Source organism: Etheostoma cragini, chromosome 21 (genome assembly GCF_013103735.1).
Source record: "Etheostoma cragini isolate CJK2018 chromosome 21, CSU_Ecrag_1.0, whole genome shotgun sequence".
In the NCBI taxonomy this organism is placed as follows: Eukaryota; Metazoa; Chordata; class Actinopteri; order Perciformes; family Percidae; genus Etheostoma; species Etheostoma cragini.
The window spans coordinates 10,338,847-10,366,790 of record NC_048427.1 but is presented as its reverse complement, the minus strand read 5'-3'; the positions used below and the strand labels follow the sequence as shown (position 1 = coordinate 10,366,790).

Genomic DNA, 27,944 nt, shown 5'->3' with positions numbered 1-27,944 from the left:
TCCAAGCAAAATGTGCAATGTTAAAGAAAAACCCCAGAGCTTACCACCCCCCACTCACTAATTTCCTGAGGGAAGTTCTGAAGATAATTTCATAAACCAGGATCATTTTGTCCAAACAACCCTACAATACACTTACATGCATAATAAAGGCAATTAAATTCAGTCAACAGTTACTGCTGTACAATACACCGATGTGCTGTTTTGTGAGGATTTTGTCCCTTACTTTTTTCCCCCCGATCTTGCTATGATGTTTTTGGGTTCTGCTGAATAAGAAAACGTGGTAGAAAATAGTTATCAACCAGATTGAGGCCTAAAACATGTAGTGTTTAGGAACATAGTTTTCTTCCTGTTTTAAGAAGATAAATCAATTCACATCGAACATCCTCCCTTCCTTTCTGTCCAGCGGAGGACCACCAGGCTCTAATCTGGGACATCCAGCAGATGCCGCGGGCCATTGAGGACCCTATACTGGCCTACACAGCCGAGGGAGAGATCAATAATGTCCAGTGGGCCACCACCCAGCCCGACTGGATTGCTATCTGCTACAACAACTGCCTGGAAATCCTCAGAGTCTGAGCTGCAGTCATGAAGAAATGAGGCAACTCAAAAACTATGTCCCTTGGATATATAAGCTGTTTAAGAAGGAAGGAGCAATATTCAGTTCATGCGCATATCGGGTTCATGTTGATTCAGATTGTGTAAATCTTTTTTTCAACTGAGTGAAGTGATCTAGAGTACGTCAGCGCTTGACTTTGACACAGTTTATCAAGACGTACTTTATCAAAAAACTCGAAGGAGAGCCAAAACAAAAATGGTAACCAAGTCTCAAAAACTGTCATGTACAGAACCAATGTTCAATAGCCTTCATGCTTTCAGCATGTGGTTTCAGACAAAAAGGCTAGTCAGTTACATGTTTTTATACGCTACATGGTGCATTGTATCTATAACTTACTCATTACAACATCCTCAATCATTGATTTTTTACGATGCAACAAAAATGTAGTTTAGCCACATTTAAAAGTGGATTGAATGTGGTTAATGTGGATTTAAGTGTTCATATATTCGATTGTTTTTTTTAAACCTACAAATACATGTATTTTATTCAACTGAACATCGTTTGTGATATAAGCATTTCTGCTGTTGTGATACATTCTTTATATGTGCAACAATTTAATAGTATTAACCATTGACCATAATGCAGATTTCTTTTGTAATTTGTGCACCAAATATTTTATTCATATTACCATTTTATTTCATACATTAATAAACAGTCCCTCACAGTTCAAACCATTACACAGAAGTTTTATATTTAGACAGTTATTTCCTTGTTTCACAGTGAGGTGACTCATCAACATATAGATCAGAATCTATAGTACAGATTTACAGTTAGAAATGATAGGTTGAAAAGTGTATCCTGACATTTACTGTATATAGAAAGTTACATTTTTTTTCAAAGAGCCTAGAAAACTGACATTGTATTACGAATGCTGTGAGTCCTGTTGTGATATTGAGTTTTGTTGTGATATTGGGTATGGGGTGTGAAGAAGTGGGAGAGAACAGGAGTTATTTCTTACTTGTTGTAGGTGTTTCAGTATGGGGTCAGTGATGTTTTTTTGCTAAACATAAAGTCGGAAAACCACTTGTTCATGATTTATTTTCACAAATTGGGGCCAGTTTAGGTCCGATAAAGCGGCACCTACATCAGCCAATAATTAAGTAAAATGTGCAGTACTGAAATACCACAAATACACATCATGTAATGTAGAAAAAGTGTTGCCCCCACATAGTTTATGCACCATAGAGCATTGACAAGATGATTTTAACATTGAACTGTTTCAATTATTTTATAATCTTTGTCACAATTCTTTAATCAAATTCAATGGATCCTTATCAAACATGTTCATCTGATGTGCGTATGTTGAAAAATAATATCCCAGAAATTATCCTGTTGAGGAACAGTTTGAAATTGTGGGTAACACTGATTAGAATTAGATGGCAGACACCCACTCTTTGAGAGATACCACTCTTGTGTGTTTCAGCCTGCAGCCAGCAGATGGTCTGCTTAGCTTAGCACAAAAACTGACAGGGAAACCGTTTCATGGGGTGTTGCGTGCTAGACTATTTCTTGGCCAGGGACCAGTCAGGCAACCAGTGGAGACTCCCAACAAGTCACTTCTCCTGGTCAAGATATAAGCTCTGGGGATGGCACTCAGAAAATGTACTGAACCCAAAAGAAATGGACTCTGCGTCACACATTTGCAAATGTCCTTTAAAACTATGATTACTATGTTACAATTACCACTGGCTTAAATGTGATACTGTGTCAATGCTGTATGAAATGGAAATCCTCGATCAGACTTTTGAGACACTACTTGTCCAAATGTGTAATGGAAGCTGAACATGGCTCCTTGCAGAAGTCTTTAGGTAGCGGTGTATCACTACTTAGAAAATCACACTGGTGGCCACAAAAACTCTTTTACTGAAGGTTTTCAGGTGACGGGCAGCACAGGGTCTGAGAGGTGTTTCTGGATCTCAGCCAGACCTGAGGTGATGTCCAGGTCCCCCGGCAGCGAGGGGTATCGGAGGCTGCCGTACAGCTTGGGGTTCTCCATGAGGGAGGATTTGACTGATGGCAGGGCCAGCTGCGGAGTCAACCCTGTGTGGGACTCAGTTTCGGGGGTGACGGCCATGAACATGGTGTCGTTTGACGTCACAGTCATATGGATACCGCTGGACAGCGACTCCTGGGACTTCTGGGTGAATTGAGGGTCACTTTGAGTCGAGCTCTAGAGGGCAGAAATCACGTTTTTTCATTTTTATGTTTTCAGTATAAGACAAGAAACTATGGCTGTCCTAAACTTAACAAATTCTTAGTCAACTAACCGATTACTTGATTTAATTGACAGATCTGTTCAGTGTGAATGTTAAAGACTAGAAAAGCTAAATATAACTGCAGTCCATTTACCATGTCCAAAAGTTCCTCTCACAAAGAATAATGCAAAGGTACCACTTTAAATCTAATTGTGTTTACCAGATGGGTTCATAACGTTTCTTGGAAATAAATAATTTAGCGTGACTAAGCATTAAGAAATTACTAATTGACTAAAGAAAACGACCGATTAGTCGACTTATCAACTAAGATGGGGCAACCCTACTAGAAACATATCTGTTAATGTTACTAGTAGTTGGGATTCTCTACCTGTGTGGCTGCACAGCTGTCCACCTGTATGGGGGAAATGGGAATAATGGTGTTCTGCACTGGTGTCCCTGTTTCATACAGGGCAGGTGAGTCAGTCGGGAGGGTACCAGACGATACAGTGCTGTAAGCAGGAGGTACAGGAGCAATCTGCCTCTGTAGAAGCTGGAGAATAACGTTGATGTCGGCTGTCATGCGAGTCTCCAGTCTGGGCCATCGAGAGATAATGAGAATGGGAGAAGCTGTTAAGTGAACTTCAGTATCAGTAATCATATTCAAGAATATTTCCCGCAAATGGAGTGAACAAATAATATCACATTGCCTTTTAGATTTTAAAGCATTTTCTGACTAGACAAACTAGCTTTTTTTTTTCTTCATAAATTGCTTTATTTTAACAAATAACAAAACAAAGAATCAGACATCTCAGTTACAGTATAAATAATGACAAAATAGAAAAATAAAGTCATAATAAAAGATAAAGACAAGAACAAGAAATAAAAATATGACAGCCTTGTAAAGAAAAAGTAAAGTGTTACAATATAAATCCTTACTTAAACATCCTTAAGTAAATGTCAGAAATAAATATAGCTTTTTTGTTTGTTATTAAACTAAGAGACTCAAAGTAAGTGTCAACTTCAATTTGAAATAATTTTAAACAGGGTTTTGAATTAGAGAATTTGGACTTATGAATATGAAATTTTCCTAGTAAAATGAAAAGATTGATAATATCACTTAAGTTCCTGGCCTATCTGTGGGAAACTCCCTCCTGGACTGATGAGCATACGTCACTCCTTGGACTAACGCATTTGCGCACGTGCGCAACTTCGCCATTTCCTTTTGTAAATGATTAAAAACCAGCTGAGGGCATCGTTTTACCTGATGAGCTGGGAATGTAAAACCTCAAGACGCGACTCCAGCTCGCTGGGCTGTCGTCGTTCTGTGAACGGTGGGGGGTGGTATGAGTTACGGACTGAGGAAGATCGCCAGGCACGACTGGAAAACTGTTGGGACTGACGTTCTGGCCAGTATTGATACATTCCCGGCCCATTCAGAGATGAAGCTGACGAAAATATAAAGACAGTGGTGTACGTTTTTAGCCATTTAGTAGTATTATCATAATGTCCAAAATGTGCACTACAGTATAGTACATCTGCTGCTGTAGTTAATCATAGCATGTTTAAAACTTCAAACTCCACTCTGTATCTATTTCCAGGACAGACTTCCATTAAGACGGATCTATCTACCTTGGTGGCCCCGATCCAGCACTGCTTCCCTCCCCACTGAGGTGCCACTCGGGGGGATCAGCTGCACTACAGTGGGGGAGTAGTCCTGTCTGGCATCTTCTGGAGGGTAAAGCTCCACTTTGGAACCATGGGCAAGAGGCTTAGCCAGGTCTTCACTAGACTGGGAACACGGGGATCCGCAGCTACAGCGGTCATCCCAGTGGGCCTGAGGATGTGAGTGACCATGATGGAAGGACTGAAGGGGGTACGAGTCTTCATGATCGATTCCATCTGTTTTCAGGAAAGCATTCAGTCACTCTTGTACTTTCTGCAATGTTCACTCAAGACCACAGTAGGGTACCAATCAAAACAATTCCTGTATGCTTTTAAGTTCTTCTGTCAGATTGATGATTTTTTAGAGGGTTATCCCACTGAGCCAAGCAGAGCCTTAAAATGTAAAAAATTGTGTGTCTAGAAGTTTGACTGTGAAAGAATTGTGTTCCAAATATCTCACCTGGCCTGATTCTGCAGTCCAGGGTGTGGATTCGGTGTTTCGGCTTGTGGCGATACCCGCAGTCGTCACCAGAATCATCAGTTATTATTGGTGGTACTTGATCAGCCTGATGAGCAGAGAGAAAAACCTCATCACACGCATTACAACAGCATTACAACAGCAATTGTGCTTTTCAGCACAGAAGGCAATCTACAAATAGAAATTCAAAGAGGGAATGCCCTTTTGGGTGGTTAAGGGGGCAATATTAGCAATAAGCCATTCGATTGTTCTCTTAAAGAATTAGTTTGCAAGATGAAAAATGAGGGGGATAAAGAGAGAAATTGGGAAATACATTCAACAAAGGTCTCAAGTCAGACGCAAACCAGGGATATTGTGGGATCAGTAGTTCCACTCCATTGAGTCTTCTTTTCTGGAGGGAAACGCTAATTCTAATGAGAAATGGTTAAATATTTTGTGTCTCAATGAGAAGAAAAAAACATCTGTCAGTAAAATCCTCAAGATGTAATGTTTATTTTAATTTTTTTTTAAATCAAATGCCAACATACATCTCTCAGGTCAAAAGTTATCTTCAGGTTCCTCCAGAAGTTGTCTGCAAAGCTGGGGTACATATCAAGGACCTCGAGCAGGTCGTCCCTCTGGACGCGGTGCAGGTCACAGTAGGTGACGGTGTGTACGTCTGAATTGGACTTCCCCGGCACATCATACAGGTGGATAGGCTCTCCAAAGATGTCATTCTTTTCTGTAAGAGCATGAATATTTCTATATATCATAGAAGATAATGTTTTTGGAGCTTTCTTGAGACACCACTGTCAAATTGTCTACGGTTACATACCTAGTATGGCGACCACCACATCATCCCTAATGACATGGATAGAACCACGTGAGATGAAGAAGAGAGAGTCCAAGATGTCTCCATAGTGGATCAGAGTATCTCCAGGAGGAGCGTGGACTGTCTTGAACCTCATACCCAAGGCGCGCAGACAGGCTTGACTGCCTCCATGGAAAGCCTTAAAGTTCTGTAGCAGAGATCTGTTCAAGTGCAAACAGATGTCTGCCTGTAAAGACTCTGGGAATCCCTTCAGAACCTGAATATGGGAAGACAAGACCATCAACATATCAGCGAATGGATGCAAGAACCTTGAGTTTTAGTCCTGTCACTTTTTACTTTTTAACTTACAGCATTCATGTCAATGCCATTTGTGTAGGACCAGGCATGCTGGAAGTACTCTTCCAGCCTTTGGCGAAGACAACCTGGGATTTGGTGGAATCGGATGAACTCTTTGACTCGCAACATCTGGGTGTGGTAGCGTGTTGTGCCGTTGTACAAACGCTGGATGATGGCTGACACATTCCCAAATATGCTGGCATACATGAGGGCTGAGACGGAAGAAGCAACAAGCACATAGATTATAATAAGGCCCTGGTGATTGTGGCATTTTAATTAATATGCAAAAGGGGTTATGAAACCATTTGATACTCTGTATATTAAGGGACTGTACAAACATTTGTGAAAGTGAAACAAGGCTTTGACCCGCCTGCCTACCCCAGTAATGTCCGTACAATCCCTAACAGTGTTATGTAACTCACAGCCAATGACCATGACGCAGATGGAGAAGATCTTCTCTGAGTTGGTGTTTGGAGAGACGTTACCGAACCCTACACTCGTCAAACTGCTCAAGGTGAAGTAAAGAGCGGTGACGTACTTGTCTTTGACTGATGGACCGGATGTGGAGTCACTGTCGTTGTATGACTTGCCAACTTGTTCAGCCAGGTTGTCTAGCCAGCCGGTCTCTGTGTACGGCCTCTCCACAAAACCAATAGCGTACCAAATGCAGGCGAGCCAGTGGGCGATGAGCACAAAGGTGCACATGAGCAAGAACAGGACAGCAGCCCCGTATTCGGAATATCGGTCCAGCTTTCTTGCCACACGGACCAATCGCAACAGCCGGGCAGTTTTCAGCAGGCTTGTTAAGGTTGCCATCTTTGGTGTCCATAAACGACACGGAAGAGGATGTTAGGCAGGGAATTGGATTTTCAATTTACAGTAACTTTAGAGAACGCAGAAGTTTAGACACTTGAGGACAGTACACTTGTATCTAAGGAAGTCCTCCAAAGTTATTTTAGAAAAAATACAAACAATGTTCACTTGGGTTCTTCTGAAAAATGTCATTTAATATGATGTGCAGAGAGACAAAGTTCTTACCTCGTCAGAGCCAGATCTAAAAATGAGAAGGTCGAAAGGAATCGCTGCAAACAGATCGATTGGGAACCAGCCTTTGACATAGTGCTTGGCTATCCGGCTCGCCTGTGTGACCACCTCGTCGTTTTGATCCACGTACGTTGTGCGAAGGTTGATGACTATATCCACAATAAACAACACATCCACCATAAGGTCTGCCACATTTAGAGGGCTACATGTGTAGCCACAACTCCTTTGCCGTAAATCCCCGTGTTCATCCAGGAGGAAGGTAGCTGAGTAAGGAGTGAAAACAGCTGTGTAGAGGACCAGGATGAGAATAATCCAGTCCCAAAACGCCTTGAAGGGGCTGTAATGAAGCAAGATCCACCATGTTGTCTCTGGCACCTGGAGTTTATATTCGGGCAGTACATCAGACTCCAAAGAAAGTACCTAAGCATAAAGAATGCATTAGTATTCAGCGATTCTCTCTTATGAACATTGGCCTTTAATCTTCCTTTAATTATGCATCCTCTATATTAAAATCTTCTCCCAGAAGACAAATAAACACTATTACATTAACCAAACATATAACTGCAACTCTTCTCCCTTTGACACAAAACAATAATAATCTTTTAAAGGAAAACAAATACATTATCTGAACTCACACTAGCCTACAGACCTTTTTAGAAGTTGTAATATTTTGACCAAATTCTGGCTGGAGGCTGCATGCTCTGGTTTTGCGACCTTGTAGGTCCAACAAATCCTTGACCATCCTGTCATTGGTGATTCCCAACGGAGTCGAGATTACATCCAGATAGTCCAATTATTTCCAGATAGTTAAAAAGCCAAAGCAACAGTGTGCTGTAATCAACCGCGCGAGAGCTGACTGAGAATGCTGGTGAGCTGGAGGGTTTTAGTGACGCGTTAGGCGTCACAATCACATAACTAAGTTCATTAACATTTGCAGCCCTGACGAATGTCACTGACCTTGCAGACAGATCTATCTACCAGACAACTAACTGAATAGTTATATAGACATATATATATATATATATATATATATATATATATATATATATATATATATATATATATATATATATATATATATATATATATATATATATATATATATATATATATATATATATATATATATATATATATGTCTATATATACATGCATATATATATATACATAGATACGGCCAGACAGACAGACAGGAATCAACAAGTGACCCCATTTAGCAATGTCACAGGTTGTTGCAAACACTTGCAGTTGTTTCATATCCATCACAAACCATCCCACAGAGGCAGTGATGCAGAATGCCGAGCCCCAGGGCTCCAGCAGGAACAACAGTAGGTCTGAATTGAACTGTGGCTCAATGTAACTTTGCTTTTCCAACCCAGAAGGAAAACACCCAGCCACCAAAAACATCTACAGATTTTTCCACTAGTAAATTGATGGCAGTCTTCCATCATGGCAACTTTCTGGAAGCTCTTTAATGAGCTCTTTAATGACAGACAGACTCTGGCAAGCAGTGAATGCATCGTGTGGCATTTGAAATTTGGTGGTGAATGGCCAATGTTCATTCCTTTAAAGCTCTTAAATGGGACTCCCTGGTTCTCGGTCCATGCAAGGTTCTCGGCCCCCCCCCAAGTACCTGCGTGACCTTCTCTGTGACGTTCTGAGAGCGGTCCTTCACCTTGGAGGGGATGAGCAGGTCCATTCTGGGAGTTGGAGGTGAGCAACATTCGGGGCCCCTGCTGGCTGGTCCCCCACTCTTCATAAGGTCCGAGTCAGACATAGAGCTCTGCTGGCTGACAGGTGATCGGAAAAATCATTTTTATTTATATTTGGGCCAAAAAGGTCCTTTCTTAAAAGACATTTGGCCTACTACTAATATAAATACAATTATAGTATTCAATAACACTGTTAACGATATTACTGTACTCTACTCATATTACTGTACTCCTAGATTTCTTGGTATATTGGACTTATACTGTGGATTCCTTCAACTTTACATACGTAAATAAGATTTGCCTCCTTATTTTCTATTCTAAATTAGCCTTGGAAAATCGAATGCAAAAAAAGGGAACTCCTTAGTGACGTTTAATATTCTGTACCCCCCCTCCCCAACATATTCCTCTGTGCTCTGATTTCCCAGAATGCCAATCTAGCTGTGCCCCTCCCAAAAATACTCCGCTCCCAAATACTGGATAGTCTCAGTACTTGATTCAGTGTTGCTGCATTGGGAAGGCTGCAGTTACATGGTAGAAAAATCTCTCTGCTCTCCATCGTGGGTCAAATTTTCAACCAAGCCAAGTTTCTCTGAAAGTAAATAAACACAACATACCTGATTCAAAAACCTGAATGTCGGATCCTTCTTGGTCTTGGACAACTAGACAGCCATGACTAAAATATTCATCCTTCAGGACACTTTTTGGACAAGTGTTTTCAAAAACCTTCAGTCTCCTCTTTCATGGTTCATATTCAGGTAAAACAAATGTACTTCTTTCATTCAGATGTCGATGTTGAACCCTCCACTATGGTATAGGGCAGGGACTGGCCTGCAGCTTGCATGTTGCCACCAACATTTGCCAACACAGGAAACCAATCAATGCCACGCTCTCGCTGAGAGGAACTGACAGGAAAATCAATGACAACATTGATAAACAGAGCAAATGGGCTTAGAGCTATTCCACCGGACTTCCCTGGTAACATCAAATGACCATTTCAGTGGTCTTGTATGTAGTTCAGTTTGGCGGTGTAGGTCTAAAACATAGTGCACAAGGTGACATACGTGACAACTTTAAAAAAGTAAATTTGCTGGCTAACGGCATAGTGTGCCTGCTCAATATGTTACGTGTGTTATGTGCATACGGTTAATGTGGGATCTTATCGACTGCAATGTTGTTGACACTACATTAATAAGAGGGGGTAATGACCTGTTATGACATTGGCTCAAAATGTCCTTCAGCTGTAACCTTCAGCCATCTGCATTCTTTTTTGTTTAGTTAAAAAAATATATATACATATATATATATATGTATACATATCATATTTTAAATATTTTGTTTTAAAAATGTTTTATGTGCAGTTTCCCTGTGCAGAGTGATGTATGTCCAGAGTTTGACACTAGAAGGGTGTTTTCACATTTATCAGTAGAACAGGGAACATTTATCTGTGTTCACCTTAAATTTTAAAACATGTACATACATGATTTTGTTACATCATTACCAGTTTTGAAATAAGTCACAGTCCAAAATGCAATCTACACGTGTGATGTGAAAACCTGAATCCTCCAATGAACATACACCGAGAATGGACTTTTCAGTAAAATAGGAGACATCTTGTCCACAGGTAAACAAAAAAATATTAGCAAATTCATAGATTGTGGATTTATGACAAAGTGGATGTAATTTGAATACTTTTTAAAGAGGTAATTCAACAAATTATCATTCAGGGTATTTTAAAGTGATTACTGTGGATACATTAGCAATGTTTCCTTCCTCAACTAATAAAAGTGAAATTTCACTTTGATAGAACATTTTAATTTCTCTAGGACCCGATTAATGATTAGCCAATGATACAGGACGTCTTATCAGTACTTTTTCTTTGAACAACTTTTAACTTCAAACTGTTCAGCATCAACCAATGAAAGTAATGAACATGTGGAAGTTATTTCATTCTAAAGAGGCATGTTTGTATAAATAAAAAACGACTTGAAAGGAAGATATTTGACCACAATTTCATTTTGCTTCCAAGTCCCACATAAAAAGCATAAAAATGGTCAATACACTCATATTTTCATAATGATAATAGTAAGCAGTAGGAGGTGTTTTGACAAGCAGTACATGTATCCTTTCTTTGTGTTAAATATTCCATATGTGAGATATTCAGTGTCCACCAAGTGTCCAGGAGGCATGCTCAGCTGTCAGCCTGGATGTTGTCCCAGATACGAACTACGTCTGGACAGTCGTTGAGGGCTTCTATTAGCGTTGAAGCAGCACCCAGCTTGTCCTGGTCCAGAGACGAGAGGGTGCGGGGAACAAACTCCAACCCGGCGGACGTAATCTGCATTCCCAGCTCCTCCAACGAGCCACGCACCTTTCTCACGTCCGTCAGGTCACATATGAACTGAGGAGAGAGAAGCAGATCAAACCCTAAGTTAAACAGCAACTTATTATTTGTATTGTAATTAAAGCTGTTCTCCCATAATTGTTGAGTCCATAAAGTGTTAAAAAATAGTGAAACCCATAATAGTTTCCTGAAATCTAAGGCTATGATTACATTGGTTGTTTGGTCCAATCAACAGTCCAATACCCAAGATAGATGCTGTATACAGTTTAATATTATGTATTTTATTTTAATAAAAGCCTGAAAGGATTTATTGGTCATCTACAGTAGGGACAGGATTCCTGATACGTCTGTACTGCTCTGCTCAGACAACATGGCTCTTCCTGTCTGACCTGCAGCAGGGGCTGCTCCTCCTCATCCTCGGTCTCTTGGACATCTTCGGCTCCCGCCTCGATGGCCAGCTCCAGAGCTCTCTCCGTCGAAATGTTGTGGCCCGGCACCGCCACCACCCCCCTCCTGTTGAAGTTGTGACGGGCCCCTTCTGACAGCATCCCTCTGTGGGTGAGTACAGAATTACACTTCTATGAGACAACATATTCAAATATTAAAACTGAATGGGATTTTATTTTTGTTAGATTTTCTTCATCTCTACTGCATCTTAACGGTCCGTTTTGCTATTTTTCAGAAATTATTTGCATCTATGCCAGCAGCTTCTTAGCCAAGCCAAATTTGTTTGTACAGGGACATCTAGTGGCTACTGCCATCATTATCAGTACATCATAACCATCACTTGTGTGTAGTTACTGCATTCTTCCCTTATGTTGTTCTGTATATCTGATCTGTGCACAATCCTCCTGTTGCTCATCAGTGCCAAACAGATCAGGTTGACACAATGGATTAACCATCAGTGGTGTGGTGAAAGCGCATGGAATATCTGTTTGAGTGTTTCAGCTATATGGTCACGGCAGAGTGAGATCATAGGAAGATGGTCCTGACCCATTCTTGTTAAGCAGGCGTTTGATTTCCTGGTGGCTGCGTGAGTTGTTGTCAGTCAGGACCTCAATGAGCAGCAGACACCCACCGGGCCCCCGGGCTTCAAACATGTGCTGGGACGCTGGTTTAGCCTTTTCCTGTAAAACCAAGAGACAGACCTAGATGAATTTTCTTGCAGCATATTACACCAGCGCTATACCATTCTTATTATGTTATGTACTGGTGAAGTCAAAGGGTAATCTATAGACCTGCTCCATGTACAGACCGATGACAAATGAGGACATATTTTTGGGGGTTCATCCCTCCAGAGGATTTACAGAGCATATAAGCAGTTTAAACCCAGAAACTTTATCTGGTTGTTTTTTTTATTCATTTTTCACCTATTTTGTGATATTGACAAAGTTTCCTTTTGGGGGACATAGTTTTAAATGGTTAATGAATTGCAATATATCACAGAATATTGTAATATGTTATATATTATGTTATAATATAAATTACATCAGTGTTGTATGGTATCATGGTGATTCCAACCCCAGTGTGTGGCAGTGTGTGTCGACCTACCGCACTCTTGATTGCAGCCTCTACTGATGCTTTAGGCATGTTCTTGCTTCTGCACTGCTCCAGTATGTGAGCCAAGTTTATATTCGTGTCTGGGTTGGATCCACCTTCTTCAGATGAAATAAACATTTGAATTAACTTCAGCTGCCAAGAAAACACTCCAACTGTCACTGAAAATCGCTTCATCCCGTTATTTAATCTCACCTTTCACGGCTATCTTTATCATCATACCAAACTTCATGAACATTCTGCCCCTGGCTTCATCTTTAGGTCCCTTAATATGTTTAACCTTTGACCACTTGTTGTGTCCGGCACATAAGGCGGAGCACAGCTGCAGCGTCCTGACAGGAGAGGTCCTCCACGGCGGGTACAACACACTTGAAGCCGGCGGGAGGAAGCACTCCAGCGGGGCGGGGAACCTGCCCGAGCTCGCGGCCAGTGTCCGGGGGCGCAGGGTCCAGAGAGCCTTCAGCACCGCCGCCCCCGCCATGCCCTTCACACGCACACGCACACACACAACCGGCTGTACATGTGGAGCAAAGACTGGTTTCAACACCCAAGCTGTGAGCCTCCGTCAGCAGGTGAGTCCTTTAACTTAAAAAAAAACAAAAAACAGTACTTTGCATATCGATAAACGAATGAAAGTTTTCAAACGTAGCCTACAGTTTTGACAAGTCAGGAGAACACGCAGCTGCTACTGTCCTTGTTGTGAAACCGGTACTTCCGGGTTGTGACGTCAGAAATGGGCCCTTCAAAATAAAAGCCCGATTTAGTCAATGTTGTAAATGTTGTTACAATTAATTAATCAATTTAATGTCATAATAGTAATTTATAGGCAGCAATCTAATTAATCTAATTGTATGTGATCACATCAGTGTTATTTTGTCTTATAAGCCCTTTTAGGTGTGTCATTAGTTTGATTTTAACCCGGTTTTGATTTTGATTTTTCTGGTGATAAACTTGTATTTTTTTTTTACAATGTGTCTTTATGCTCATACACATCCGCCCTATACTTTCAAAAATCTTGGACCCCTGGTTGGTTCTGGTTGGGATTAGGAACCACTGAAGACTATCAGCACACGTGTTTAACAACTGATCCCAAAAATAGTAGCAAACAAGTCAAAATGATAGTGTGAGTCTGTTCTTTATCAGTGACCCTTATAGAGTCCCAATGTGGGAACTGGGGGGAAAACAAATGTCTTTTGCCATTGGACACATATTGTCTAAATCACACTGCTTCTGTTTATGATGATGGGACATAGTAATAATAGTCCTGGGATCCATTCTCTTGTTGAGGATTCAAATCAGGAAAATACTGTATGAACTGACTTTCAGAAAAATATACATGTGACCAATATATGTGTAATTGGGGGTAAAAGCTAAGACTGCTTTGTCTGGAAGGAGACAAGTGAAAAACAAAGCAAGCAGATACGCAAACATGATGGCAGAGACGATGACCACAGCAGAGGAGCACAAACAGTTAAGTGAAATGGAAGCCACAGCCAATCAAGGCCAACCCATCTCTGATAGACAAGGTAAAAGTAGGAGATTTTGTCCACAGTTGTCCCCTCTGTCTTCCCACCGACTTCTACATGATCCCTCAAACCTGATTAGTGATGTCCACTGAGCCTCAAGGAGAAGTCTGGAGACAGGAGACACTTTTTAACAGCTCAAGAAAATCCTGAAAGTTAGTTGTTCCTATTAGCCGATGGAAATAAAACACAAGGAGAACTGATGGGACACCAGAGAAGAAGTCCTTGTCTTTGGGATATGAGTTCCTTAACTGCTACCCGAGGAGGATAAGATTATCTGCTGTTAATTGAACATCTTGTTTGAATTGACAGTTAAAAAGAAGTTATGTTGTCCATGCAGGGAACTGGTGCCTTGGCTCTTTTACACAGTGTCATAATAGTGACTGCACTGGTAAGTGTACTCTACTTTTGAGCAATTGAGTTATTGATTACTTAATTGAGTGAATGGGTCACACACATCCCTTTCATACATTTTTTTATCTAAAAATGTGGATTTTCTCTGGGGCTGTTTCTGCATTTACTTGTAGTATCTTAAGGTATACTAGCAACACATTACACCAATTTGTATTTTAATAATTGCCGGCTAACGGTATAGTGTGCCCGCTCAATATGTTACGTGTGTTATGTGCATACGGTTAATGTTAATAATTTGTGCAATCATAAGTTCTAGTGAATCTTATTTGATTGGATTGATGATAAAGAATCTTGTTTATGGGAAATTGTCAGCTCAAATCAAATAAACACAACGGTAATTCAATTTTCAGTCTTTAAGGCCATTGTATTAACTTATCAATGGACGCTTTTTAAATTTAAACTTTTCACACAGTAGCATCATATCTTACACTATAACATGATACTGAGTCAGAAATAATACTCCCACACTGCTGCACTTTGGACCTAATATAGAAAATTGAATGTATCTGTGACTTTGACTTTTGACTTTGAATTTTGGACATAGATTTACGTTATGGGCCAGGGAAATGTGCCAGCCATTCACCAGCAAGACTGATCCTAGATAAATAAGTGGTTATTCTCTTTTTTAACAAATGAAGTGACATGGAATAACTTTGATTGGGTTGTTTGTAGCACAAATCCTACATTAAAAGACAGCATCTAAATAACCAATTGTTAACACAATAGCTAATAAATTATAGAATATTTTGCGAATTTGCTTAAGTCCAAATAGGAAAATTACTTTGAAAAAAGCAGGAGGTTGTAAAGGCAACACGAACACACCAAAGATCCCTCAATCTTCACCATCCCAAATCGTCTGCTTCACCTCACAAGACCCCCATCTGCTCTAACCGTTTTGCACTTTTTGACCGCTTTGAACTCTTTAACCTTTCATCCACTGAAGCATGACCTCCTTGCAGCTCACCACCGTCACTTCTGAGCCCAATCTCTTCTCCTATCTGAGTGTTGAACTCAGGCAGACTTACAGCTTTTTGCTTAGTCAGCTAGAAAATCACTTTAAATGAGGCAAAGGACTGAGAGCAAATTCAACTAACTGCAAGCAGTTATGACAGGGTCTAAGCTTCCTGATCACAGTTGCCCCTGACGCGAATTGACCCAGACGACCCAGAGAGCTGAAGCAGAAGCAGGACCCAATGCGTAAAGGAGGGGAGGACAACATCAGGAAATACTGAGAGGTGTGAGGCGTTGCCGATGCAAATATCCAATTAACATTGATTGAGCGGAAAGGCTGAAACTGGTCTACGTTGGCTACAGCGCCCCTGACGGCCAATCTTTGCCAAATCTGGTACAGAGCCACAGAGAGGCATGCCGAACAAGCATTACAAGTTTCATGTCGATAGCATTTACCGTGGCAAAGATATTGCAATCGCAAATGTTTCATTTAAGTAAATGAAGTTATCGGCCAAAACAAATATACGTTGATTATTGTGCTCCCTGATGGCTGATCTTTGCCAAATTTGGCACAGAGCATCGGAGTGGGACCCTGAAGAATAGTAAATTATTCTTTTGCTAGCCGTGATATGATATAAATATTTGTTTGGTAGCTAGCTAGCAACCAAAAACGAACATTGAAAATTGTTAGCTGGGGAACTAGGAGCCACTTTGCTTTAAAGTAGCAAGTTCTTTTGATATTTTTTTTGTCAGGGCCATCAAGAGATGTTACGTACGAGGTTTTGTGTAGATCGGTCGCACAGCCTAGGAAAAGTTTGAAAAAGTTGGTTTTGTGCAATTGCGAAAAAAATGATTAAGCAGAAATGGGCGTGGCGTATATCATCCGATTCAGCCTAATTCAAGTAACACGTGGATGTAAGGTTTTTTAATAAGCGTTGTGTAACGTGGGCGTAAAAGGCAAAAACACAGCATAGTGTGTAATTTTTGGTAGGTGAGGTCCATGACCCCTGTAAATTTAAAGCCGTTCACATTGGTGTAAGTGGTGAATTCAAACGTTGGTTCCATAAGCCACGACAAATGGTAGTGGCTAATTTTTGTAAAATGTGTGGGGGACCTTCAGAGGGTCATGACAACAAGAATCTAACGTTTTGCGTTGATTATCTTTGTTTTGGTCAAGATATGACAAAGTTGGTGTTTTCTAGTTAGCTAAAGAAAATTAGTTTCATGCCTAATATGCAAATTTTTTAGCCTATAAAATTATTTCAATATTTCTTTGTCAGGTTGGTCTGGTAATGCTATGTGCGAAGTTTCGTGCAGATAAATCATGCATGAAAGTCTAGGCGGAAATAGGCGTGGTCTAAATCAAGAAATTCAGTTGGATCCAGGTAAAATGTGAGTTTTTGAATGTGTGAGGTAAGGGTTGGGAATTAAAGGGCCAAACAAGGGTTGTTTCTGCTATAGCGCCACCTAGGGGTGGAAGTTGGTCAATTGTTGAGCATGAGGTTCTTGTAGGGTTCTGGACCCATCCTGAAAATGGGAACCTGGGAGTTTTAGGCAGAGAAGAAAAATCTTGGGGGAAAAAAAGATCCCTTACAAAAACAATAGGGTTCCACAGCCCTGCCGTCTGAACCACAGAGCTCTGCTACTGCGACTCCCATGCCCACTCGGGCTTGGATCCCTAATTATGAGATGTCCAAGTCTGGTTGTTTTCGCTAACACTCCCAGCCTGTCAGCAGATCCTACTGCGCAAAGAAAAGTGAATGACTTCTCCTTATTGACTTGCATGCATTGAATTACTAGAAGGTTTGGTGGAGACAGATAATTTGTTCAGACGTAAAACTTAAATGTCTAACTGTGTCTATAATGACTTTGGCTTAAAGTCCTCTCCCAAAATAAATCACTGTAGGGAATGGTAGCTGTTCAACATTCTGAGTGCTACAATACTGGAACCACTGTTCACCCATTGGTGATTTATTTTACTGGCGTATGCCAAGAATGTTATTTATCACATATTCATCGACATAGACGGTTCCAGTTGGGTTTCAGTCTGTTTAACAATAGTGAGAACTTTTCTTTTTTTCCGTAAGACAAAGCAGTGTTGAAAGAAGTACTCACTTCCTTTACTTAAATAAAAATACAAGTGCAACAATGTAAAAATACAACAAAAACTCCCACAGTTGAAATCCTACTTAACTAATGTACAAAAAGGCCTATTTTTACCACTTATTGTATTGTTTGTTTCTCTTTCTTTGAAACTTCCTGCCTAATTACTGTATGTGTCCCGCTGTCCTCTTCTGTCGGACAAATAATTCTCATGTGAGTTCTCTAGTTGCTAGTTTTGCTGTTCTGTTGCGAAATGTACCCGGGAACACAAAGCTACTTGTGTCCTGAAGACAAGACCCCCATGTGGCCAGCGGTAGCCCCGGTGCTGGAGAAAAAAGGGGTTGGCGAGGGATCATGACATACCACACCTTAACACAACTATTTCACAACACCTGGAGGCAGCACATAAGATCTTTGAAAGGGTTTGCGGTGGACAGATCGTCCTAGCTGGAAAGACACTTCCGAGAGACATGTATTAGGAAACTTTCAAAGTCTTTGGGTCTCTTTATAGATATATAACTGCAAGAATGGTAGATGCTCAGATGAGCTGAAGTTGCTCTTTAGCAAATACTAAGCAACCCAATCAGATATATTAATGGCCAATTTGTGCTGGGTAAACAAGGATCATGCTATGACCTAGTAAATAGGTATGGATTTATTTCAAGTAGCAGTTTTGCAGTTTTAAATAAATTGACTATGTATTTCATGCCATGTACAATAAATGAACTAGCTTGTTTAACATGTTATGTTATGTTGCATTTCTTGCATGCTTGTCTTAACAATATTTTATCTCTGTCTTATCCGCATTCTGCAGATAGACTCTGATGATGTCATCTCACGAGATGAGCAGATCAATGTAGTGATTGGTGCTCACGCCAAGTGTGAGAGAAACATCCAGGCACAAATGCCCCTGGTCAAAGGTTTGTTTGCTGCTTTCGATCATTTCATTCATTAAACGTACGACAGGGCAGGGCTCAGTTTTGCTTATTTATCTTGTCATCAGGAGGTCAGCAGTTTGATCCCAGCATGTGTCAAAACATTGAACTTTTTTATAATGTTTAAAAATCTGACTGCAAGGAAAATCTTAGTTAATCCCTAAAAGTGTTCAATAAACTAAATAGAAACTGCAAGGTTTTATAGAACTAGGTTCAAGAGTTTAATCAAATTAAATCACATTTAAACCATAAGTCAACATCGGGAATATGTTAAATACGCCAAAATTAGTCTAAGAGTTGTTTCAAAATATTGAATATCTCTCCTTATTAGGGAAGTAAGGTCCGAGCGTATCCAGTATTAGTATAACAAGACTAGGTTTCAAACTTAGATTACAGAACAAAAGACAGGATGGTAACTGATGGTGACTGATGTCTGACAAATGCATCTATGAAATCTTCATTCTTTCTGAACTCCACTCAGTACAAAGTTATATAAAGTCTCTTCTTTTGTCAATACCGTTGCCACTCTACAACCAACATTTAATTTCAGAGTAAAACTTAAATTCCACTGGTATTGTTTCCTTTCCCTACCTTCAGATGTTTTTTACTTAAAGATAATGTCTAATTTCTTCACAATGTGAGGCCTGCTCCTTTTTGTTTTTTGAGCAGTTTAGCCTTAACCGACACTGACACCTTTCAGCGCCCATGTTAGCAACTGTGCTGTTATGCTGATCTTTTATTTTCTGAAAATCTATCATAATCTACATAGAATACATACTATTTTATGGACTAAGCATCCCCTGCTTGCCAACTCTTTGATTTCCCTGCCCCTCCAGCTGCTGTTCTCCTGGAGTTCCAAATCCCCTGATTTTCACATGATAAAATATCCACTGTATTTATTTAGAAATAGCCTTGTGTCACGGTTGTTTGTGATTTTGTTATTCTAAATTATATAGGTTGCACACATAGGTTGTGTCTGAATAGAGAGTAGCAGGCACACACACACACACACACACACACACACACACACGGCCTGTGTTGCGCCAATACTGTTTGAAAGGGCAATAGCCAATTGTAAACACCAACACTGACGTCATTACACTCCAGACCAATGGTAGAACTTCATTTCTCAGTCACGGAGGGAGAGAGTTTGGGGTTGTAAGGCTGGTCCTACAGTCCAGGCATCAACAAACATGAGAGGTCAGGGAGTGCATGTCCAAATATACAATTAGAAACCATATCTCTTACATCAATTATTTATTTAGGATCAGATATAACACCCATCCAATATCCTGCTGAGCAGTATTTCAACAATGATTTGAATTTTGGTGCTGAGTGTAGCGAGGCATTTTTCATTTACATGACACAGAATCTGATGATGAATGGCTTCACTGATCCAGAGTGCTAGAGAAAGACAGCTCTCTATGGCTCTGCACTGATCTGTTTGAAGAGGAATTACATAAGATGGAGTCCCAGTCTGAACACTAGCCAGGTAGAAGAGAGGCCCAGTGAACAGTAGATTCACACTTACACTCCTGTCCACAGATATCATACACAATATTATATTATTATGGGAAATCCTTAAACTTGTGATGCAGGTTCTATTTTCTTTAAGCACAACTATTAAAACTGATTTTAATTGCTACTCATGTTAATGTATGATTCAGAGGTATTACTATACAGTATATTTACTCAAGTACTGTACTTAAGTACAAGTTGAGGTACTTTACAGGAATATTTCCATTTTATGCTACTTTACACTTCCCTTCCACTACATATCAGGCAGAAATATTGTACCTTTTACTGCACTACATTCAACTGACAGCTCCTTGTTACATTTTAGAATAAAGTTGTCATCCAAAACATGTTATGAACATATGTTATGATGAGACATGATGCATCATTACAGATTAAACTACCCAACAGGATCTAAATTGGTTAAATGTAGCTATACTTTGAATAGTATAACATTCAAATGCTGCTGAAACGATGTGTTAGTAAAAATCCAGCCTCATAGATGATATGAAAATATTAACCCTTTGAAAGAAGTCAACATGCTTAATAAGTACTTTGACCGTTGATACTTTTTTGTATATTTTGCTTCTAAGGTTTGCACAAGTAAAGATTTAAATGCAGAAATATTACTTTTAGTTGAGTATTTTTAAATAGCTGTATTAGAAAAGGTCAAACCAAAGCTTCAAATAGCTAACAGTTGTTTTCCATTATTTGTGTAGAAGGGGACTGTATCCCTGAGTGGGACGGGATCATCTGCTGGCCACGGAGCAGAGCGGGTCAGCTGGTGTCAGTGCTGTGTCCAGAGTACATCTACGACTTCAACCACAGAGGTAGTAGAGCTCAAGACACACTAACGTGCAGAAATCATGCAGGGGCTTTCGCCCGATCTGTGCTCTAAGTGTGTAGCCTTATGGAGGCTTTGTTTGAATACAAACACGGGTACGTGAATTACAAATGACACTATTGTCTCCCAGCCTGTTGTGCTAATGTTGTGCCTGTGTCTTCTGCACTTCTGGAAACCCAGGGCGAGCCTACCGCCAATGTGACGCATCAGGGAACTGGGATCGGGTGCCCAGCATCAACCGAACTTGGGCCAACTACAGTGAATGCACTACCTACTTGACCTCCAACCACAGGAGCCAAGAAGTGGTACGCACATGTTTGTTTTGATTTGTAAATAGTTTCTGCCATGTATATATGTTCAGTTGGTGTTTGCAGAATACTGCTGTTTAAACTATATGTTCAGTTCCACCATGCTGTCCTGGTGTTTTTTGTGGTGACCCAAGTCTTTTGCGTCTGTACAATCTAAGTGTGTGTTTGTTTTGTTTCAGAAGGTGTTTGAGAGACTACATCTCATCTACACTGTTGGCTACTCCATTTCTCTAGCATCGCTGTTGGTGGCAGTCTCTATTCTTTGCTATTTTAAGTGAGAAACTAAAAAAACCCACAAACTACATATCCACCTCAAAAGCATTATTTTTCATAGTCATTATTATTTTTATCGCGATGGCAATTTGTCTATAACCTTTCAGGCGTCTCCACTGCACACGCAATTACATCCACGTTCACCTCTTCACCTCCTTCATATCTCGAGCAGTCAGCATTTTTGTGAAGGACGCTGTGCTCTACTCTGTATCTGAAGACATAGAGGCTGAGCCTGAGTTCACGGCACCGAAGCCTCATATGGTAAACAATGTTTTTTTTAAATATTTATCACCATTTATACATTGTGAAATTTAATTTCTTTCATAGTGTTCACAGTATTGCGTCAGAACTGTAAGGGCTGTGAACATTAGGATGCAATACCAGCACATGCTCTTGTATGTTTAGCTTCCAAGCATTGTTAGAAAATTAAGACATGTTCTGTGGATTTATGAGGAAGGAGAGGCTTGATCCAATTGAAGATTAAACAAAAAATTTAATTAAACAGAATGATGAAAATAACATGACAAAACATCAATGTTAAACTGCAGCTGTCAGTGGGCTGAGAGACATGCTTCCTTTTCAGGAGTCAATCAGCCCTGAATCATTGTAAGTTTCAGGATTTTATTCCGTGCAACTGGGGAGATTCTATTCCCATTGGCCCGTCGTTGGCATGGTGATGTGATGGGTGCATCTCATTGGCTTTCTTCATAGCCTCAGATGCGATGGTCCCACCTCTAGCATGCACATTTGGGGTTTCTCCCGGACACAGATCAAAGACCATCATTTGTTGTAATCTAGTCGTAACACAGCAGGGGATGATATCAAGCCGGAGCCCACAGTTTGCTTCCCGCTGTGGGACAAATGTTTTCTTTCTACATGTTAAATGCCAGACATGACCTAATTAACACAACACTCTAGAAGCTTGGGATGGTGTGAGTCATTCAAGTGCTGGTTATGGCTAGTTAGTTGATTAGATCTTGCTGCAGCGTACATAAAAGCACATTGTTTTAAGAACATAAGCATTGTTCTAACTTTTTGAAACCCAACAGTAGTCTAATAAGTGAGAGAAACAGCTAGTCTGGCTCTGTCCAAAAGTAACAAAGATAAAGGTTTAATTAACACGGCCTGTTGCTACACAGAAGTGTGAAGACGACAGGAAGCAGTTACCTACTGGAGTTTCTGCTGGTTGTGACCTGCACTGTAAAAGGCAAAGTGCCCCTTTTCCCACTTTGTTTTTTGTGAACAAACACAATACAACGTGGTAATTTCTGAGCTTTAGTTAATGGAAGGTGCATTTTGTTTTGTTTGGACAGAGCCAGGCTAGCTGTTTCCATCTTTTTCCCTTCTTTATGCTATGCTTAGCTAACCAGCTGAGTGTTAATTTTTATGGCTCAGACATGAGAGTTGTATCAATGTTCTCATCTAACTCTCATATTTAATGACTCTCATATATAATCATATTTCTACAGAGAGCTGGTAGCCTCTCTGACATTATGTGACGTCCTCCTGTTTGAATGTTTCCTCTATGTGCTGCTTTGTGTGCTCAGGCCGGCTGTAAAGTTGCTGTTACCCTCTTCTTTTATTTCCTGGCGACCAATCATTACTGGATCCTGGTGGAGGGGCTGTACCTACACAGCCTCATCTTCATGGCCTTCCTCTCTGACAAGAACTACCTGTGGGCCCTCACCATCATCGGCTGGGGTATGTTGCATCAGACTCGATACTTTGCTGTCACAAATAGAGCCAGCAGGGAATTATACAAACTTCCCAACTTTTCTCCCCACTCGTCTCAGGCGTTCCAGCAGTGTTTGTGTCTATTTGGGTCAGTGCTCGAGCATCGCTGGCGGACACACAGTGAGTCATGAGCTGTGTTTCTCCGTCAAATATTTACACAACACGTGTATCACAAATGCTCACTTTAACTCTTCAGTCTCTGCTTTCAGATGTTGGGACATCAGTGCTGGAAACCTGAAGTGGATCTTTCAAGTTCCCATTCTGGCAGCTATTGTTGTAACCAAAAATTACGTTTTAATACTCTTAAAGGGTATTTGACACTTTGACAGGTTGATTATAATCCTGGACTTACTGTACACCTCTGCCCCTGCAGGTGAATTTCCTCCTCTTTGTCAACATAATACGTGTATTAGCCTCTAAACTGTGGGAAACAAATACTGGTAAATTGGACCCTCGGCAGCAATATCGGTAATGTTTCTTTACATAGTCATAAAATTCCCTTGGAAATCTTTCAAAGGCTACCATCACTTAACATGAGAATTTTTACAAAAGTTAGTTCACTACATGAATGTTTATGTGCTTTATCTGCAGGAAGCTGCTCAAGTCCACATTAGTCCTCATGCCCTTGTTTGGAGTTCACTACATGGTGTTCATGGCTCTTCCTTACACTGAAGTCACCGGGCTGCTGTGGCAGGTGCAAATGCATTATGAGATGTTCTTCAATTCATCCCAGGTCAGAAAACTCATTCATAAACTCTGCAAGGAATAATGTGATCTAAGGATTAATTTAAAATACTATTGTTATTAACCTTTATGAAAAGTTACTGAAAGTTAAAATTCAAATAAGTTAAAAGTTAAAAGTTAAAATTCAAATAAAAAGTGCAAAATACAGTCAAATTGTTTCAGGGTTGTAGACTACTGCTAATTTAAGTAGCTACATCTTTCGGAACACATTCAAATCGATTTTCACTTTCAAGTTGAAAGAAAATCCCAGAACTGATCGTTATAACATATTTCAACAAATATGTGTAATCATAATATATTTCAAACACTTAAAGCAATGGTTTAACATTTTGAGAAAAAATGCATTTGCTTTCTCGCCGAGAGTTAGATCCGAAAGTTAACACAGATCTCAAATCGGTACCAAAAATATGAAGCTACAACCAGCAGCTTAGCTTAGCTTAGCATCAAAACTGTACAGCAATGTGTCATTTTTACACTTCTTTTCTTTTACATATGAAATTATGTATCTCACTCTCGGCACGAAAGCAAGTAAGCATGTTGGGGAAAATATCAAAGTATTGTTTTGATTATTCTTTTAGGCAATAGAGTAGTTACATTCTTAGTATTTAGATGTAATAGATGGACAGAAATGTGGTGTAGGCCTACTTGTTTTTGACCAAAATTCAATGTCATCTTTACAGGGCTTTTTTGTGGCATGTATCTACTGTTTCTGCAATGGAGAGGTAATAAAGCCAGCATTTAGATTTAAAGTTTGAACTCCGATGTACTCAATGATAATTAAAAAACAAAACACAACAACGGTTAGTGTCCCTCTTCCTGTTCTCAGGTGCAGGCAGAGGTAAAGAAGGCGTGGTTGAGACGCAGCCTTGTGCTGGACCTCAAACAGAAAGCCAGGATGACCAGCAGCGGCGGGGGAGGCAGCGGTTACTACGGCGGCATGATGTCACACACTACCACCCACAGCGTCAGCTTGTCTGCTGCCAATCCCAGAGTTCTTTCCTTCACTGGAGGTGTGGTGGGTTCAGGTGGAGCTCCCAGTGGAGGTTCAGGAGTCAGGCAGCCTTGCCATGGCTCTCTCCACCTGCAAACCAGCCTGCCTGGATACGTGCCCGGTGATACTGAGACCTCCGGCACACTGCAGGAGATGGCTGTGCGAAATCCCGGGCGGCCGGAGTCTGGAGTTTTTGCCCGGCATGCCAGAGCCAGCGTGAGAAATCATAACACCAAAAGGAATGGAGCATCTCCAGCACAAACCCCTGAAGCAGAAGATCCAGACAGCTGCTTATCTCTGAAAGAGCTGGAGACCATCTTGTGATTGTTTTGAGATATTGACAGATGGTCATAAGTAAGGTATTGGCTTCAAGGCAGACTGAGGCAGTTGACAGGGAGGAATTATTCTGACTTTACCTGACTAGAGTGGTCACCTTTACAAGCCTCTATGTTGATGTGCAAGACTGAGTACCTCCCAAACTAGACATTTCAAGGATTTACTTGTGTTTTGTCCACTTTTTCCCAAGGTTAAGGAAGAACTTTCCATCTCAACTTTTACGCCAACATAGACAAGGAGTCCTTAAAGTATTTAAATAAATAAATCTCTCCAGATCCACGACAGCTGTTTGCTGAGAAGGATCTTGTGATATGATCAAAAACGCCAGAATAGCTTCTGAGCAAAGCTTGTCTGGGAGATTGTTTAGTTAACAATGGTTGTCTGGTTCTCTGGATGATTTAGTGGATGGGATCAAATTTTCATCACATAAAATATGAGGGAACACAAACACTGAAGGCCTTTACTCATTAGGACGTACCAAATCAGGATTAACTATAGTCATACATAACTGATGGATTGCTTGTGGATCTATTTCATTTCTGTCAGTGTACATGAATTGAACATACATATTTATATGCTTTCAATCAGTGTGAAACCAGATGTCTGTGTGCGTGCGTGCGTGCTTGCGTGCGTGGACGCGTCCACTGTCTCTGCTGTAGCAATTCTGCCATTTCTAAATGTTGACCTCCACACATATCAGCCACGCACTTATGATGGACGAAGCATTACTCCAGTAGTAACTTTACGGAGCTTACTGTGCACATTTGAATATGAACAGTCAGTGATGTCCAGACAGCATGTCTAGACAGGTAAGGTGTCTCTGCTCCTGTGTTGTTGTTGTCCATGTTGTCTACACAGCCCTATTTATCATTCTGACAGGACCCTAAGGGCTGATTCACAAACCTTTTGCCCCTCGCAGGCCAACCCCCAACCCATTCCTCTGTGTAACCTCTGCCACGATCGCCTTCACAACACCTTCCAGAATTTCACACTCACCCCCCAGGCCTCTACTCGGAGCAAGAGGCTCTTGAGCTGTTTGTAGACCTCAAGCATGAGTGCCAAAACCTGCAGCACCAGCCACCGGTATTCACACTGTTACCAGAATTGAAAATGTACCTTGTAAATACTTTAGGATTGTTTAGGTGTTCAGAGAGATGTGTACAGTGTAGGATGACACTTTAAATAAAGTGAAATAAATTAAGCTGAACTAAACTGAATGGAATGGATTTACTTACTACTTCTAAGCTCTATGTCTAAAAAGCGTTGTTATTTCAGGGAAAACCTAAGTCAGCGCACACATCTACAACATACACGTGGTACTGGGACAGTAGTAGAAAAAAAAAAAGATCCCCTCACTCCATTTAAACCGCAAAAGCCGATTCCCCAACACAAAATTACATTCACCTGTCAAGCAGCTATCACTTAGTATCATAGCAACCATAATAATATTAGAATAAGGCTAAATTAGGAATGGAGTCATTTGTCATAGAGTTGACAATGGTCTTGGCTTCTGCCAGAGATATCAGATCCCCCAATTTAATTTCCTTTTGCAGGCCAGAAGTGGCGGGTTTAATATGACAGTCTGTAGAAAATTAGTATCATTAGAGTCCTGATGTACATGAGCTGAGAAGGATGTGAGCTCAGCAGAACTGGGAAGGAGATGACTCATGGCTGATATAACCACTGGAAAACACCATGACGTACCTATTGGTTTTGTATTATCCAAGTAATTCGTTCTTGGCCTCTGCTGCTGCAATTTTAATTTTCTTTCTTTCTTTCTTTCTGTCTTTCTTTCTTTCTTTCTTTCTTTCTTTCTTTCTTTCTCTCTCTCTTTCTTTCTCATTCATCTATCTCTTGTGAGTCCCCAAGCAATAAACTGCCCCTTTAAGTTACAAAGCTCTGCCCTGCTCTGCCCCCTGTTGCGAAAAGGAAAACATTACAAGTTAACATGTCCTTACCATTTTTTTGCTACATGAGAAGTCAAAATAAATGGAAAGAATTGTCAAGCAATAGGTTGCATGTCTGTGTGCACTGTTTTTGACTTTCAGACCATGAACACCCTATAAACACACAGGGAGAAGTAGCGTAGTAGTAGCATTGAACATTTTACACCCATAATAACACACATGAAGTCAATGTAAGAAATTAAAGTAATGCACAATCATTTTAGAACAAAGCTTGCCTTGTTTATCAGGGTATTTAAAACACGTAAAGTGCATTGTTGTAATACTGAAGGGAATTACATTTTGTTATGTTGATAAATATCATGAACATAGCTACGCTCCGAGCCACATGGGCTTCCCTAAGACACCAAGAGTTGCAGTTCTTAAATATAACAGTAGGCTACGTTGCAACTTTGTCCCTTATCCCTAGCTTGACAAAGAAAATCTTCCCTTACCGACCTGGGGGGGGCAACAGCTCCAGCAGGGGAACCCAAACTTTCCTTTTTCCTGAGCCAAATTAACCGTCTCTGGCTGGGGGGTCCTGAGGCGTTCCCAGGCCAGGGTGGAGATCTATCCTT

The 27,944-nt window shown here is 40.5% G+C and overlaps 4 protein-coding genes across 7 annotated transcripts in view; 2 read left to right on the top strand and 2 right to left on the bottom strand.

Moving 5' to 3' along the window:
• The window catches only part of LOC117937319 (DDB1- and CUL4-associated factor 7-like), a 9,131-nt gene extending 7,492 nt beyond the window's left edge, over positions 1-1,639 (top strand). The window contains exon 7 of the mRNA XM_034861199.1: positions 404-1,639. Coding sequence (XP_034717090.1) covers positions 404-576 — 173 coding nt within the window. The 3' untranslated portion in view covers positions 577-1,639. The remainder of the gene's footprint in view (positions 1-403) is intronic.
• LOC117937285 (potassium voltage-gated channel subfamily H member 6) overlaps positions 1-9,916 on the bottom strand; it is an 18,688-nt gene extending 8,772 nt beyond the window's left edge. The window contains exons 1-12 of one of the 3 annotated variants that reach the window (XM_034861124.1): positions 9,469-9,916; positions 8,776-8,932; positions 7,137-7,562; positions 6,521-6,914; positions 6,111-6,310; positions 5,766-6,018; positions 5,479-5,672; positions 4,934-5,039; positions 4,441-4,710; positions 4,073-4,256; positions 3,200-3,404; positions 1,752-2,786 (exon numbers count right to left, since the gene is read on the bottom strand). In XM_034861124.1, the coding sequence (XP_034717015.1) occupies positions 2,490-2,786; positions 3,200-3,404; positions 4,073-4,256; positions 4,441-4,710; positions 4,934-5,039; positions 5,479-5,672; positions 5,766-6,018; positions 6,111-6,310; positions 6,521-6,914; positions 7,137-7,562; positions 8,776-8,919 (2,673 nt within the window). In that variant the 5' untranslated portion in view covers positions 8,920-8,932; positions 9,469-9,916 and the 3' untranslated portion in view covers positions 1,752-2,489. Of the gene's footprint in view, positions 1-1,751; positions 2,787-3,199; positions 3,405-4,072; positions 4,257-4,440; positions 4,711-4,933; positions 5,040-5,478; positions 5,673-5,765; positions 6,019-6,110; positions 6,311-6,520; positions 6,915-7,136; positions 7,563-7,791; positions 8,042-8,775; positions 8,933-9,468 lie in introns of those variants that run through there. The other 2 variants (XM_034861125.1, XM_034861127.1) reach the window with 2 other exon arrangements.
• An 818-nt stretch (positions 9,917-10,734) lies between these two features.
• On the bottom strand, positions 10,735-13,492 carry LOC117937329 (translational activator of cytochrome c oxidase 1). The gene is made up of 6 exons (XM_034861214.1): positions 13,407-13,492; positions 12,948-13,236; positions 12,747-12,853; positions 12,189-12,322; positions 11,585-11,747; positions 10,735-11,252 (listed from the first exon to the last, which is right to left on the bottom strand). Exons 2-6 carry the CDS (start codon positions 13,231-13,233, stop codon positions 11,043-11,045), a joined length of 900 nt encoding a protein of 299 aa, XP_034717105.1. The 5' UTR covers positions 13,234-13,236; positions 13,407-13,492; the 3' UTR covers positions 10,735-11,042.
• Positions 13,493-14,094: 602 nt separating this feature from the next.
• On the top strand, positions 14,095-26,004 carry pth3r (parathyroid hormone 3 receptor). 2 transcript variants are annotated; one of them, XM_034861151.1, is made up of 13 exons: positions 14,095-14,666; positions 18,558-18,663; positions 20,913-21,023; positions 21,218-21,342; positions 21,528-21,619; positions 21,726-21,879; positions 23,166-23,319; positions 23,412-23,472; positions 23,562-23,628; positions 23,726-23,820; positions 23,944-24,085; positions 24,777-24,818; positions 24,923-26,004. In XM_034861151.1, the coding sequence occupies exons 1-13, from the start codon at positions 14,601-14,603 to the stop codon at positions 25,409-25,411; spliced, it is 1,704 nt and encodes a 567-aa protein (XP_034717042.1). In that variant the 5' UTR covers positions 14,095-14,600; the 3' UTR covers positions 25,412-26,004. The 2 variants fall into 2 exon arrangements, with proteins under 2 accessions (XP_034717042.1, XP_034717041.1); XM_034861150.1 differs by having other exon boundaries at positions 14,096-14,666; positions 21,525-21,619.
• The last annotated feature ends 1,940 nt before the right edge of the window (positions 26,005-27,944 follow it).